General features: G+C 41.9%; 1 protein-coding gene across 3 annotated transcripts in view; it reads right to left on the bottom strand.

Moving 5' to 3' along the window:
* The window catches only part of aopep (aminopeptidase O (putative)), a 70,282-nt gene that overhangs the window by 48,163 nt on the left and 4,874 nt on the right, over positions 1-17,245 (bottom strand). For all 3 annotated transcript variants that reach the window (XM_054610681.1, XM_054610682.1, XM_054610683.1), the window contains exons 6-7: positions 16,708-16,832; positions 576-789 (exon numbers count right to left, since the gene is read on the bottom strand). In XM_054610681.1, coding sequence (XP_054466656.1) covers positions 576-789; positions 16,708-16,832 — 339 coding nt within the window. The remainder of the gene's footprint in view (positions 1-575; positions 790-16,707; positions 16,833-17,245) is intronic.

Here is a 17,245-nt window from a genome sequence, read left to right as displayed (position 1 = left end):
TAACATTTCGAAATCCTGGCACATAAGTTGTAGAAATAGATGGTTGGAATGTCAACCTGTGTTTCCCTGAGTTGTTACATCTTACCAATGGTATGAAGGATCTGGGTCAGGTTGTATTGAGGCACTTTTAGACAATGACGAGAGCAAAATGAACTACATAAACATCGCAAATATAAATGTTTTTGTCAGGCCTGAAGTTCAATTTCTTTGTTCCCATTCAGGGACTAATTTCATCCAAGAGTAGTCCAAAAGTTGTTAACAACTGCCATGGTTTCAACACAACAGGTCCAAACAAGCTTGGTTTGAATACACCCTTAATAATTCCTACGGTTGTTTTTCATTGACTGATATTGATTTATATTGAGAGCAAGTTGCTTACTTAGCAGAAACTTCTTAAAAAGGGGCCAAGGCAAAATGGACTTCACAAGTTGGCTTAACTGGTGTATCTGGAAGCTCTTATTGCTATTCAAAATGTTCGTCTATCGGACGTGACAGTCTTAAAAAGGCCACCATTAAGTTACTTTGATAAAATAGCTGCAGTAAACTGCAATCCTCAGGCATTGAATGTACTGTACTTGTTGTGCTTGGGCCCAGATAATGTCCTCCAGGTAGGTGGCAAAGCCCTCGCTGATCCATTCCTCAGTCCAGTCTCTGGCCCCGATAACCAGGCCGAACCAGGAGTGGGCGATCTCATGGCAGATCCTCGACCCGCACAGAGACAGGCCGTTCTCTTCAGAACCAAGACTCCCAGCACACAGCACACTCTGAGACAGGAAAATGATATGGGGGCTGGGGAAGACAAATGACAGAAATACAGAATGAATAAGGGAGATAAAGCAAGAAATAAATTATAAAATGGAGGAAAATAGTGAGTAATGAGTGAGGGAGTGAGGGATAGAAAGGGAACAAGGATTAGAAGATGTAAGAATAAAAATGTGTTTTTTAGAATCACAGAGGTTCAGGAAGTGAAAGAATAACAAAAAAATACAGAGGGGACAACAAGAGGTAACTGTGAGGAAAAAAACTGGACCACCCTTCTAAAAGATCAAAGAGTTACTGAGGTAATGTTCCACACCTATGATTACAGAAAATTTGGCCTGAACACGCTATGTACAGTAAGACGAATCAACATGTATGCGTACTAATGAGTATGGGAGTCACTCACTGCCCATCCCTTTTACCATCTTCTACATTATTATTATTAAGGGCTTACTCATCAAATGTTCTTGCCAAATCTAACTGCACAGTACAAACTTCAAGCAAGAACATCATGTTCCTATGACTGAAATTGTAAACCAACAATGGGTTAAACAAAATAAATAAAATGAGCAATTTTAGAAGGTTTTGGCCAAATGTTAGCGATTCATCAAGGCAGGGTGGTTTTATAGCTACCACTCCTCCGCAGTACTACAATTTTAGGTTTAAAGAGGATATATAAGTTGTCCTGTTTTTTTTTTTGTTTTTTTTACAATCAAAGAAAAGTATAAACAAAAGCCGTCCACTTTTAAGATCTTTATGGCGATGACAATGAAAGGATTGAGAACAAAGCTTGACATATGACTATATTTAGAAAATTATTAACCTCAGTAATTATTGACTTTTATAACTGCAATTAAGTATATTTGGATTTACTTTTCTCTCTTCTCACAAGGATATTAAACATATGGTTATTTATATTTTAAAGATTATGTAAAATGATTAAAATAAATGAGTGACGTGTTTGTAAATATAGCAACTGGTGTTTGTCTCTGTGCACTACAGATGTGCAACATTCACATACTAAAATATACTAAAATAATAACATGAACATTGTGTTTCTTTATCATCAACAATTAAAATGCCTAATTGAGCTTTTCAGCAAATAACAAGCTCTGAACCAACCAAAATAAAAGAGGAAATAACAAGACTGTGAGCAGCTAAATTCCAATGTAATGGTTAACAAATGTGAGATGGTAAATGCAATTCCATATAGATAAAGGTTCCCCTTAAAAAACTGTTTAGATATCTAGTTTAACAGGGTTAAGTTAAGAATTTGGTTTCAACTTCAACTTTTGTCCCTAATCAAATAAGTATCTTTTAGGTCTGACGAGGGTTTGGAAAATGTCTTTCATTGCACATGATGGTTGCCAGAGAACACTGAGCTGCTGAAATAGGATTGGCACCGGCACAGACCACATTCAGATGACTATGAAGGGCTAAGTTTTCTTGTAAAATTATAGTGTAGTAAAGGTTTGTTCTGCTACATGTCAGAGGTTTTTCTACAAATAGGCCGTTTCTGAAAATTCAAAAAGTTAAACATTTGGGATTATATGAGCATTTGTTCACAAGAACTATATCCACCTACTTCTTTCTAACCTTGGCCGCCACAACAGAGAAGTAGGGGGCCCCACCAAACCCACTTAGTTCACAACTGAACTTGGTAGAGCCATGGCCTTACCTTGCAAGGGTCAAAAAGATAAGCAGCAGGCACCCTTCACACCACATTACCCTGGTCATCAAGGGGCATGGGAACATGTAGGTGTATCAACCCTAAAGGGAAATGGGGGTGGACCCCAGCAGCGCTGATCTGGAGCTCCTGTTTGTTCTCATCGCAGCAAAGCGTGGCACCAAAGCGTGGCACCAAAGCGTGGCACCAAAGCGTGGCACCAAAGCGTGGCACCAAAGCGTGGCACCAAAGCGTCGCAGCAAAGCGTCGCAGCAAAGCGTCGCAGCAAAGCGTCGCAGCAAAGCATCGCAGCAAAGCATTGCAGCAAAGCATTGCAGCAAAGCATCTCAGCAGGCCAGGCAGACTCAGGGTCTGCGCTAAGGCACTCAAAGCAGGTGCATGAAGATCCGTCCCATCAATGAGGCCAGGGCATGACGGGCACTTAAGAGGTTCCTGAAGCTGGGACTCCATCCACGAAGACATAACGACATTGCCATGCTCACAGCTGGGCTCAAAGGATACTGGTTACAAGTTACATTTACCATTTTAAACCATCTTGTAGTTTAAACCACATCCATTTCATATATGATATTACACAAGAAGCTTCACATAGACACAAGAATACAGGACATATGATTTTAACCATCAGACAGAACTGGTAGAACAGGACCAATAGGAGCGCTCCGTCAAAGCCAAGGTCATAGCTGAAGATTGTTCTGGAGCCTTCTTTACTTCTGTCTTATGTAACGGGCTCTGTGTGCCCTGAGGGGCTAAGGGGCGACTGTGCGTGAGAGGCAGGCCATTCTTCAAACAAAGAATGGGTGAGGGGTTACTGAGGTGCTAATGAATGGTCTCTCTCTCTCCTGGCCCATAAAACAACACCGGATTGTCTAGGATTCCTTTCACACTCTCTAGATCTTAAGTGTTCCAGCCACTATTGACCTGACAATGGTAGGAGAATTTATGGCAAACTGCAAGTCCCTACTTTTTCAAAGGGTCATACCACCCTACTACTGTGTCAAATATGTTAAAGATGCCTATACATCACAGAATAAATGTCTCTATGTCTCATTGCATTCTAGTCCACTTTCTAAAGCATCGCCGATATATGTTAACTACATGTGAACGTCATGTAGTAATAAAACCACACAATACTGTGTTTGCATCTAAAAAGTCACAAAGAGTGCTTCTAATTCTGCAGAGACACAGTAGCAACAATCATGTCACCTGCTGGATTGACAGTCTACTCCCACAGCAACAATAAGCCCACATATTGCTGCTATTGATGAATTATAGTGAGCTGTTAAATAACTTGCTCTCATCACAGAAAGATTAGCATCTTAAAACATCAGATGACAGAAGAGGTTTTTTTCTATTTTTGCCATAACCTTCATTATGGTAACAAGTCAATTACAAAGGAAAACAGTGAGTTTGGACATAGGTTAGTCCAGGTCAGCCAGACAGTCTATTTTGGAGGAAAACAAAATTGGAGCAACACTAATGCTCTTTATTTCCCTGAGGATGGTTTTATCAGATAGAAGTCAGGCTATTGGCTTTTGTTACTTAGGAACATGTCAACAGCATACAAAAGGGTCTTATGGGCATCATTTCAGAGACAGCATCTCAAACCTAATCCTGTGTTTTTTCCTGATTACACAAACAAAAGCTCTCACTGGAGCAGGGGATGCTAACATTAGCCTTATGAGTTTCTATGTAGCGTAATCTTATTCCCCCACAATTGGATAAGTACGCCTTTGTTGTCAGCTCCAGCAGTGCGTTATATGCGTGCGTCTGTGTGTGTGAGTGAGTGTGAAACACAAAGACAGCCTTTCAGAGACGGCGCTTGCACATGCTCCTCTGAGGGATGCGGAATCCGTCACTACAGTGATAAATAGTGTCATGCCACCGTGGTGGGGGTGAATAAACAACAGCATCTTTCACATTCACTGATACACTGACTGACATTAGTTGACATCAGGGACCTGTCAGGGACACATGCATGAAAAGACTCTGTCACATACATGCATATGAAGCACCTGCACATATGGATAAACCTTTCATCTTCACTGTAGGTCTGAATCTGCTGAGGGGATGAATGTTCATCCCTGATAACAATCAACGGTTTCTGTGCAGTTTATACATAAGGTATTAGCGGTCATTGCACAATGTGCTTCCAAATTCTCTGTTTCGCAAATGTGACTCACAAAACAAATGATTCACTAAAGCTGCGGATAAAACCAACAATTACAATCGATCAAGCATTAGGTGATAGCACTGCAACTCTCAGAAACTGTAAAGTTACATTATACTCTTACAACTTTCACCCCTCTCTTCATCTTTGCATCACACAGTTGTGGACAAAACATTTACAAAGGGAACATTTTCAGTTATTTTGTAGTGTTGATGTTGATATTGGTTTTTAATCATTATTGATTGCCAACGGACAATTCCAGATTGTGATGCAGGATTAGGATATATATTGCTAAAACTGAGATATTGTGATGTTGATCAGATGCCTTCCACAAATGTGATATCTTAAACAGATATCACAATGCAATAACCACACTCTTCTGGAAGTCCAGAGCTGCCCTCCACTTTCAAGATTCCCTCTTTTACTTGTGTTACTGACTTTTAACAGATGTTTGCCTTTAAATTTGCCCTCTGATACCTTTAGAGACGGTAAATTAACTCGTATTAGTTGGTTCTGTCTCATCTCTGTTTTTGATGTTTGCAATCTCTGTTTGCCCTTTGGGTGAAATAAATATTTACTCCCTACTCTTCCCTTACTTAGTCATGTTCTTATGAACAATGCATTAAGGAAACGGAATTACAATCGCTGATATTTATTGGACGCCAAATTATTTTTTATCTCTGCTGTCAATTACATTTCTTCTTCTTCATTCATGTGGTTTGTCTTAAGGTCTGGAGAAAACTATGCATGAATATGCTCAGAAACTCCCACACAAGCAAATGCAGGGGAACGCTCTACATTTGATATGTAAAGGCTTATAAACTGTGCTATGAATTCATATCCAGAGGGGGATAAACAAAAGGGATCACGATGAGTGGCTCCATGCATTTAGTCTCACAGACATGAACCTTAGTTGACCTTTCTGATGTTGGTACATCATCGGGTCTTATCGCACAGAATAAAATACTCATTAAAGCCCTCCTGTGCTCTCTAACACACCAACCTCACGACTCTGAGTCACCCAGGGTGACTTGGCCTTGAATTTCAGAGGTGTGAGTCAGGGCAAGTCTTCAATTTGGTGCGACACAGATTGCAATAGTGTTTCGCTCCTCCATCTCTCCATCCATTATTCATCCCTCCATCCATCTTTCCTGGCTGTAGGCCATTTTTTCCCCAGCGGGACACTGCCATGCATAATGCAGCAGGGGCCCTATCATAGTCCTATAATTGACATCCATAGCCTAGCTAAGCTCATAGCTGGGACACCAGTAAAATAGCCCCATGAGACAGAGGGATGGGGAAAAAGATGATGAGAGCTGAGTGTGCACTGTATGTGTCAATGAGAGAGAGAGAAACAAGGCAAGAAACAAGTAAAGAAGGAGATTAAATTGGACAACATAGAGATAAAGATTGTGAAAAATAGAGAGAAAAAAGAATTTAGAAAGTGAATGAAAAGATTATCTGATAGATACTTATGGAGAAAGAGAGAAGTAGAGAGCGAGAGAGAGAGAGAGAGAGATTCCTCTTGAGTTTTTCCCTTTACCCAAGTGCAGTGTCAACTCCCTAGGGTGATAACTGTTGAACTGCTGAACCAGTGTAACAGCATCGTTGGTGAAGCTTCACACATCGTTTGTTTGCATGTTTCTGCATTCGTATGCAGGTATGGCCCCACTTTTAATGACAGACAGGTGAGGAGATGAACAATAGCCACACAAGAGATAACAAGCACAAAAACTGGAACTTTGCCTATTCTTGTTCTTTTCTATTCACGAAAAGGTTGGAGGGCCGGCCTTTCCTAATGTCAGCTTACGGGAAGACGCTTTGTCTCCTTTCCCTCCCTCTCGCTCAGAGTCTGTGGGCTATTTTAGACACAGGAGCCTATTTGACCAAACTCCTACCAGCCTTCGTTCTTTTTTCACAAGTCTGACTTCAAATGTCTGGCATTCCAGGCTGGCTGCAGATCAGCTCTCTGCTCCCAGACGGGGCCCCACGGGGCCAGGCCAAATGCCACTCCATGTAGGGCCTGATCATATGAACGGGGGCCAGGCTGGGGCCCCCAGAGAGCCGCCCCACCCACATACAATGCATCGCATCAGAGTCTGAAAATAAATAGCAGAAAAGATATCCGAGGTCATCAGGAACAAGGCTGCGTCTCTCCTGCTCAAGTCTGGAGAAAATGAGGCTTTGTAGTGCAGGCACATGAGAAATAAATGGCAGGTTTCAAGGTTAGATTGTAGTTGTAGTCAAGTGCTTAATCCTAAAAGCCCATTCATGCATACATTTAAGCAGGTCAAGTTTGTATCACACTGAAGGGATCATGTGGGTCAAAGCCTGATGAGGTCAAGAATGCCCGCATACATACACACACACACACACACACACACACAGACATAAAGATGCAATAACTGTATAAGGTGCAGTGGTAACAGAGCACCCTCATAAACCAACACAGGCACAGACATGCACATCCACCCACACACACACATACTTTCAGCAAATCTACTTTGAAACCGTATCAGCTGGGAAGTGATAGCAGATGTCTGATCTATCTGATCTCTTAACAGTAAAACAAACCACAGTGCAGTTTGTTCCATTTTTTTGTACCAAGTCCAAAAACTGATGTCATGCCAGAGGAATGTTATTGTGTGTGTGTGTGTGTGTGTGTGTGTGTGTGTGTGTGTGTGTGTGTGTGTGTGTGTGTGTGTGTGTGTGTGTGTGTGTGTGTGTGTGTGTGTGTGTGTGTGTACTCAGGATGCTGGAGCATAGATTTAAAACAGTGTGGATGCGTATTTGTCTCATGGTGGTTCAATAATGGCATGTTGCCGATATATTGGAGACCAAGCAGCGAGAAATCTCTGTGAACGGCACCAGGGGAATCACTAACACTACCAAGAGGACACCTTAACAAGCAGTGGGTGGCAACTTACTATAAATAAAAATGTATAGGATTAATGCAAAGGGGCATATACAATGTTTAAAATACCAAACGCACTGAAAGTGTCAAACTGTTTCGGTCCTTTGACTCAACCTTGTTTTGATTTTGGAACGTTAAATAAAGACCCATTGACAAAAACAGTTTTTTCCTGCAGACGCAGTCACAGTTTGGTGAGGCATAATAAGGTTAGGATTTTTCCCCAGAGGATGATATTTTATCAAAGAAATCAATCATTAATTAATAATAATAGCACTAATACTTTTGATTTCACCCGTTGAAATGACAAACGTTGTCGGTGGTAGGTCACATCAGTTGTCATTAGCCCTTACCGTAAATTCTGTTAGTAACTTGATAGCAGACCAAAATGAAACTATGTTGTTGTCGGGTTTATGTGCTCTCTGCAGGACGGTGTCTGTACTTAGCCAAAGATAGTTAATGAGCAGAGAGAGGCTTCCCTCTGTAACACCACTGTACAACAGCGAGTCCACTGAGCGTTTTTGTTGACCCAACAACTCCAATAGAGTGATACCTCATCCATCTCGCGAATAGTGTTATGTCAATTCACATTATCTAGTTAAACTTTCATCCATATCATATACCACTTTGGAGTTTTGAACTAGGATGTTCATTTTTTTATCAAGTTCAAAGATTATGGGGTATCTGTAATATACAAATATATTGACCAAATTGCATTCTTTTCCTAAAATACTGCTGGTTCTGTGGAGTTGGCATTTTAAATCTGATGCCTGAACTGCCCCATAGGAGTATCAATTGAAGCACGTCAATTATTGCTTTTAGTGCATTTGGGCCTTAAATGTGCACTAATGCAGTACAGTACGAGTTCATTTGGCCACAACAAGCCGCAGTTAATCAGCCAAAGGCAGGTGTTGACCTGACATTTACGAGACATAACTCACATTCCTGTATCACTGCAGCTATGTTCATGCAAATCCCATCACTCATCATGCAGAACTCCGAACAATATTTTGGCTTCCACTTGGTTCTCATTGTAAAAGACAGCACAAACGTATTTCACAGGATTATAATTTGAGACATTTTGTTGCGTGTGGGGTAACAAATAGACAATTTGTCTCTCTTATGTAACTTGAGAGAGTGAGACAATAAGGATTTGCAAATGAGACCGCTAGGTACCGCAGGGCTATATAAGAAGTGGTTGGAAAGAATGGAAAGATGGATAAAGGCGAGATCAAAGTGAAATTAGCCTGTCTTTAATACAGAGGTTTGAGGCTGCCACCTGGCCGGGCTTTAATGAGAACTTCGACCTTCTTCTGGCGCTATAGAAAAGACAGGGGATCAGCAAAGTTAAAAGGATTCTGCTCTAAATGTCCTTTAATGTCTGTACAAAATTTTAACATAATCCATTTCATAGTTGTTATATATATGATATTTCAGTCTGGACCAAATTGGTGGATTGACCAACCGACAGGTAGACTGACAGACCGACACTACCATCCATAGAGCCATGTCACTAGTTTGGCTGAAAAACAGCCCATTTCAAAAGCAACTGGCTGAGCAGCTTGGAACACAGCTCTCTCCCCACGGCTAAAAGCAAACCCAGACATCGGAGGCATTACCACCGAGCATTTCACAGCACTTTGTTTCAAATATCTCATTTTGGCCGGTTCAGCGCAGAGGTCCCACGGACATTAAGCCGTCTGGCTTTGCACAGACAAATGAAATAACCCCCGGCCTCTAGGTTTCACTATCACACAAGCCCCAGGATGCACACCAAGAGCAGCAGCAGTGTCCCCTACGCCATACAATGGACCCATCCATCACTCCAGGGAATGGGTCCTCTGGACTCATCCATTAGTTAGTAGAACGGGTGTGCAGTGACAGGCCTGTCTTTGCCGCAGCCTCTAATCCAGAGTTATGGCGCAGTGTGTCTGTGTTACTGTTAAATGTAGTACTATACGCCAGCTGTTGCCAGCAGGTTCACATCTGAGGGCAGTTCAAAGCAACGCACATCACTCACAAACCACTGATGACAATGGAACCATATATGGCACCTGGGGAAAAAAACATCCAATGTGACAGTGGTTATAGTTTTGCACAATGCTGCACGTAAATCCGTTCATTTATAGAAAATGATAAATATAAATTATTTTCTGACTATTCTTGTGTGGAAATAATCCCATGTTCACATCAAAATGTATAACCCTATCCTGTCAAGTAGTGGAAGGGTTAAAAAAATGTCTCCTTTAGTTGTGAGAAGGTACTGTAGCAGAGCAGGTAAACCTACACTGCAGAAAGAGAAGGGAAGTCGAGAGGCCCAAGATTACTAGAAAGGAATGCTCCTGCAATAACAAAACACTTGCTAAACTGGCCCCTGCTATCTTCATTAAGGGAACAGAGGAAGGTCTGACCAAGAAAAAGAGACAAGGAAGCTAGAAGATATGGAACGCTTGTGGGGTTTGGGTCTGTCCCGTGTGTTTAGCAGAAGACTAGCAGAGGAACAAGGGGCACACTAGAGAAAAAAGAATTAAGCTCACCTAAATATCTCAACTACTTGCAATCACTTTAAAAGTGTTCACATGACACTCCCTCTGCCTTCTGTCCAGGTGCAGGCATGCAGAGCTGCCTTTTCACCTCGCCAGGCTCTTTTGTGTGGCTACAGAAAAGAGGGAGATCCACTAAAGGTGGGAAGAAAGAAACACCTCATCCTTGACTATTTGATTAACAGCTGTCTCCCGGGCCAAAAAATACGACCCCCCACATCCCGCCGTCCCCACCCCGAACCCCCCAACTGCCTCCTGAAAGAGCAGGTCTGTGTCGCACACTTCTAGGGTTACTTCAATGATCAAACTGGAGGGGGGAGCAGAAATGCAAGAAATCCACCGGGACATCAGAAGGAAGAGGGGAGGACAAGCGGTGGGAGGACTGGGAAAGAAAGTAAGGAGTAAGGAGGAGTAGAGGAACAGAGTGAACAACGAGGCACAATTCAGTAAGGGTGCAAAGTGATGGGGAAACATGGCCAAAAAGATGAAAGAGTGAGACTCATGTTATGAACTGGGGCAGGTTAAAATTAACATCCAACCTTTTTTTCATTTGCATTTTGTGGTCTGCTATTATATTTAATTTACTGATGATCAGCTTTATATTTTAAAAGCTGTTGGTTTTGCATTATTCATCCTAGTATTACTGACCACTTTGAAAAGTTTTTAGTGCATGCTGTAATCAAATTCATATCTTTTGTTTTTGGAAAAACGAGCTGTTAGGACTAACAATAAGCATACATGAACGTTTCTTGCAAGTCTAAAATAATAAGCTCACTTGCAGCTGCATTACCAAGTGGGAATAACGTAATGTAACAACATTTTCTTCAATACTGTTATTAATGAAACCCATTGTCTCAAAAAGCGTGTGGTATATGCTTTGGGAAATGGTCGGCGGTAATGTGAAGAATACGTGATTTTTAGTTAATGGGTTAAAACCTGCAGAAACAATGCTCTGGTCCTATAAAACATGAAAAAGAGCTCAGGTACACTAAATAGCTCCAGGGCAATGGAGGTACCAGCCCCCCCACCCCGACACTCTAGCTCCCTACTTCCGCCCAACAGGGACCAATGGCCGATGTAACTTCCTGCAAGCCCATAAAACAAACAATGCAGTCAACTGAAGTCAGGCTGAAAATCCTCCAGTGCCACTTAGAGAGGTCAAGAGGTATACACCAGTCATAATTTTTACCTAGTGCCTGTGACAGTTATATGGCTGCCTAGTTTTGGCTGTACTGCAAAAGGAACAGGCAGTTTAACGACTTCATCCTTTTTCTCCCTATTTCTTTGGGCAGCCAACCCCATTGGAAGAATGTGTATTTTTTTTCCTTTTTACGCAAAACACAGGAGGATACGAAATGTAACATCAGGGGAAATTGTGTGGTATAGTTGGAGAAGTATAAAACTATTATGGGAATAAACATGTTTGCAAGACACCTGTTTGTGCAATGTGTTTGTGTTATTCTGCTAGAAACAACAGCGATAATAAAAGGAAGCTGGTAATAAAACTGCAACGTGTTGACAGATAGATATGTTTAAGTATGTATGTGTGTGGGTTTATCAGAGCCTGCCATCAAGTGGTATGGGGCGGCCCTCCCTTCCATTGTCATAAAAAAAAAGAAAACAGAAACAAAAACAAAGGATTACCCATCGATCTGACTGGCTCAATTACAACTATAACACAAGGATAACCCAAACGTCAACAACATGTTAACTTGATTTTCCCCACCGGAGGAAAAAAGCAATGACAAGTGATCTGTTAAGCATTCCTCTGACGTCATCCCATTGCTCTAAAAACACATCCTTACACCCTTATTTGAACAATACTCGCATTCAGACAAACACAAGCACAGGAATCTGCCTGTCGGCAGGGAAGAAAAACAAAACCCACATCACCCGCCAAAAGGCTTGTTTCAACACATTTCTTAACAAAGTGTGGGGAAAGCACCACTCGCTTGGGGACGTAGGCCATGTCTTCATTTGGGCACAGTGTTCCCTGATTAGTCCTAAAAGTCCAGCCTGCGCTTTGGGACTCACAGGCCTCGGCTTCAAAGACAAGAGAGGAAATGCTGTGCCCTTCCTGTCACTCCCAGTCGGAACCAAATGACGTGGTTGAGATATGAGGAGGAGATTACACATGCATATTTCAAAACAAACAATGAAGAAAGAAAAAAATAGTATGAGATAAGGCTCATAAGAAAATAAAGACTAAGATGTACCAATGCACATACACAAAGACACACATTATAAATAATTGCCAATTTTCAGGAAACAGTGGGAGTTCTGACAATGATAGCTCAGAGCAGATTCATTAGGACTTTGGTTTACAACATTCTCATGTTCTTCAAACACTCAAGACAATGAGCCTTTTGATTCCGACTGAAAAGAAAAGTAACTTTGAAGCTGCAAATATGGGATTCAAAGTGTTAATATAGCAGCAAACAACTATTATCTATGGAAAGATATAGTGGAGTAATGTCTACCGGACAAGGAGCAAAGTCACTCTCCCTCTTTGTGTGTTTTAAACTGAGCTTCTTCTTACTTTGTTGACATCGCCGGGCAGGACGCGCATGCTTTTAGTGCTAAATAGTGCATGTGAGCATGCCCCATTTGGTAGCTCACACCCTCCGTTCTGCAATGCGCTCATAAGGCGGTTACAGCTGATAAGGCCATCCAGACCGACGGTGTGTTTTTGAAGCGTAGCACCCACCCTCCGGTTCCCTCACAGCACCTTGAGTTGCTAGCCGCAGTATATAGCACAATTAAGGGCTAACCCAACTGTGCTCACAGACGGCAACTCTTTTATACAGTGTTTTGTTTCCTCCAACCTCTTCATCCTTCATCCATACTCCTCTTTCAATGTTTAACCACACTGTATTTTTCTTCCTCTCCCTTAGCTGCTCCTCAATGTCTCAAAGGTTTCACTAATAGCATGGGCAGAGGACAAAAAGGTGTGCTTCTACATTCCACTCTCTAAGCCTGTGTACAGACAAAAAGAAAAAAATATATTGTTTGGCATATACTGTACGCCTGTTGCGGGCTAATGTGCATCTGTTAATAACTTGGACTGCTAAAGAACTCTTGGAGCCAAATTAGAACATAAGGATGATGTTAAAATATAATAGATGGATGCTCTCATAGTAACATAAAATAAACAAAAATTGGTTCTTGCTGACTGGCGTCACCCCCTTGGAAGCTACATTTGCGTAAGCCTAAGACCCTGTGTGTGTGTGTGATGGTGTGTATCATAAAGCCCTGTGGCTGTAAAGTGTACACAGCACAGCCCTTGAATGCAGACCTGCCCTTACTTGACTCCTTAATCTTCGGTTTCCTGCCCTCCCTTCACGTATCTTAGAATGAAAACTTCATGCCACTGTGAATCCTCCCCTGTTTTGCCTCTGCCCTCCCTTCTCTGTGTCACACTGTAACAGCTTCATGCCTCCTTGCCACAGCTCCCTGTCCTAAAGCCCCTCCACTCCTGCTGTTTCCACTGGGGCACTGCACAAAAACTACGCTTGGCTTGCTCCCAAGCACTGGGGCCCACATACCTCCCAATCTCTAGATTAAATAGCGCCAGTCTCTGAAGTCCTTCCAGGGGCTAATGGCTTTTGTTGCTGGGAATAATCCACACATCCTCTCCCACATCCTGGGGGTCCGCTGGCCTGTCGTGAGCCCCGCCTTTACCCTCTTCATTTCTCTCTCATCTCCATCTCAATCTACGCTTCCATTTCGGTTGACCTCCTCCGCCTCCTCTGGGCACAACCCTGTGGTTAAGTGCGGAGGCATGCAGGACTGCACCACCCGCGCTGAGGGGAGGATGCAGCGAGTTGACACTGGGTTGAGACCCATGCAGAGTTTTATAGGGAGTGGGTGCAGGTGCTGTCTGAGGCTTAATGAAGGCCCTAAATCTCTTCTCTGTCATCTGCAGCTAACTGGAGTCTAAGCAGCCAGGGCAACAGGGATAAGTGCCTGGGAGCTATCCTCATAAGGGAAAGAAAACATCCGTCAGGGCAACAGCCACAGCAGAACAGCCTCAGTGTTAGCACTTGATGTCCCTTCAAAATAAATACAGCACAGCGGAGATTTTCCGCAGATCAAAGAGCACTCTGTACTTGGGTGAAGTAGTCAATATAAGTATGCAAAGTTTAGAACTAGGTCCAGACAGCGACCCTCTTGTCGCCCTCTGTCCTTCTAAATATCTCTGATCGAGACTCCTCCTGGCTGTAATGTCAGAAATTCACACAGAATACGTATTCAGGTATGAGCTCATATCCTGTCTGGGGCACTTTTTCTCCAGGGAGGCCGCCGGGGGAGAGGAAAAAGAGAGAAAGAGAGACTGTGGTTGCAGACCGCAGACACTGGGACAACGTTCACTGACCACCCTAATCAGTTTACTTTATCAACACAATTTTTAAAAAGGCCAGTCATTTACGGTCTTTATGGTGCTTTATTCATATGGCTACCGGCTGGCATTCAGTCATATCTACAGGCATACCATATGCCAGCCGAAAGTACTATATTGCAGAGAAAATATAAAACTTGATTTCCAGGAAAACTATCAATATTGCAGATTGCTAGAGGCCAGACTGGAGAGTGATCGACCGTACAGAGAAGTGGCGAGGACAGAGGAGGACGGCAAACAAAGAGAAACAGAGAGTCAGGAGATGAGAAGAGGAAAATGAGAGACAGTGGAGGGTGGAGAAGAAGTAAAGTAAGCTGGACACTACCAATTTAAAGGATAGAAGGATAAAATAAAACAGGGGAGAGAAAGGTAATAAACAATTGGAGTGGACAGGAGCTAAAGAGGGAACAAAGAATACCTAGAGGAGAATTATCTATGGTGCATAGGACGATGAATCTGTCATTCAGTGGCTTTGCACCCACCAATTGGCCCGCCGGACTTCTGTTTAAACTGCACACAAACATACATACATAAATACACACATGTCTAGTGGAGAGCAGAGAGCCTACAGAGCACCTGAAACATATGCTGGTAAAACTAAAATAAGTTATAACACAGCAGACTCTTGACTGAGTCGCTGAGCTAATGAAGCTGTGCGCAGAGAAGAGGTTAGCCACTTATCTGATCAAGAGGGTCAGGGTTCGGGTTAGGCTTTACGTATTTTGGGGTGGGAAAAATTAAAGAAAGAAGAAGGAAGTACCATGTTATGTTTAGAGGAGGTGATGAAAACTTTACCCAGAGTTTCAACTTCATGGCTAAATTGTAAAAATGTGAGCAGGTTTAGAGATGTGATGGGGATTTGTTATAAGAGAGTTGTTTGGGATGGGAAAAGGGATGAAGGAAGAAAGAGGTGTTGAGTTTTGTGAACAGGATGTGGGGGGGAGAGAATAAAAAAAGCAGTAAAAGTAATGGGTTAATAATAGGAGCATGAAAGAAGACAGGGACAGTGTATGGAAAAAAGAATTTAAGTAGAGGCCTAGTAAAGAGGTGGAAGAATCCTTTGTCTGACACCTTTTGTGTTTTTATATTTTGTCTGGCTTCAACCTAGTCCTTCTGGAGTATTTATTTCAATTATGCTGCAAAAATCAATTAATTGACATGCTAGTAGCTCAGACGAGTGTTGAAAGCGGTTATATTGGGAAAAAAAGAAGGGATGACAAGTGACTGAACAGAGTGTGGAGGGAGTTGGACTCTTTAATTCAGTAAAGAATTCCAATGTGGAAGATCTCCTCAAAGAAGATTGAGACAGAGTGAGAGGGTTTGGAAATATGAAGTATGTCATTAATCATGCAACCCAGAAACCTTTCGCTTAAAAAACCAAACCAGAAGCCACCGGATAAAGTTTGAAAAATAACAAAGTGCTGACTTTGTTGTGGCAAATCTTTGATGTACTGTTTATTTACAACTTGTAAATGATTGTCCAAACATTGGCCTTTAAATGAAAGCAGAATACAGTAAAAATGCTAAGCCGCGACTGAAGAAACTTTAAAGCTGCTATATTTATTAATAACAATGGATTAAATTATTATGTGTGATTTTTAATGTGATGTTCACAGTATCACCCATGTAGATAATAACCAACCATACAACTCCCCATTACGGAGCGTTATAGCACCTTTCAGCTTATTATTTTGGTTTTACAGCCTGTTTTGGTTCACACAGCTCTCATCAGCATCATTTCCAGAAGCAGCAGGTGACTGTCCCAAAAAACAAAACTATAAGAACCCACTGTCCACAAACTCCCAAGCACCAATCAGAAAACAGATTAATTTAGCTACTACTGGTGAACACAATGGAGCATTTAGCAGTTATGAGCCAGATATTTCCTTCTGGAGTTGGTGGAGACCAAAAACAGAGCTATAGAGAGAGTGAATATTGGACTTACAGTAAGGTGGCTATAAAAAATTTGAATGTCGCTCTGTTTCTGCTGGATGTTTAAAAAGGCAATTATTTGCCATATCAACTTAGAAGTGATAACATGTCATTGTTGTGTTCAAGTTGTCTAAAATCAATCATTGTAGGTACATTTTTTACCTTTTTTTATTTAAATTTCCAACCCTTAATTCCTTATTCAACTAGTTGTATGGGTCTTCCTATCTTCCTTCCCCTTTGCGCTTTCCAGCATTTTGAGGAGTTCACACATTACATCATTTCGCCAACAGACCAAGGTGTCATTACCTGGCCATGCCCAGACTGGAAAACCCTGCTGGAACGATGAGAACATCAAGGCGGGGAAAGGGGTGGACCCCCAGAACAGTGTGGGCTGCAGCCAAACATCGAGGCAGAAGCGCTAGGACTCCCATCTGCAAGAGGAAGGCAACAAGTTTCTCAAAACAACTGACAACAATACAACTTCAAGTTTTGCCTGAAGCAGATACATGTATTTGCTCTGACATATATGCATTATGTATATAAATGATGGTCCTATGTGCTGCAGGTCAGAGGATATCTAATATAAACTCAAAGGTTGTTTGTTCTTAATGTTTCTTTAACAAGAATCATCAGCTCAGAGCTGACTGACGTGCAAAATCATTTGACTTAATACTAATAATATAAATATTATTCTAACTACAAATGCACTTTTAGAGTATGAGGAATGTTTTGAGTGGGCTTCATGAGAGATTACAGTGCCATACTTTTACCATTCTGCCAAGAGATGGCAGTTGAAAACCGCTGGCATACTGACACGAACATTAGCTGATGCTAACTGTCTCTT

Source organism: Anoplopoma fimbria, chromosome 13, assembly GCF_027596085.1.
Source record: "Anoplopoma fimbria isolate UVic2021 breed Golden Eagle Sablefish chromosome 13, Afim_UVic_2022, whole genome shotgun sequence".
In the NCBI taxonomy this organism is placed as follows: domain Eukaryota; kingdom Metazoa; phylum Chordata; class Actinopteri; order Perciformes; family Anoplopomatidae; genus Anoplopoma; species Anoplopoma fimbria.
The sequence above is the reverse complement of the archived record's forward strand: the minus strand, read 5'-3'. Positions and strand labels throughout refer to the sequence as shown.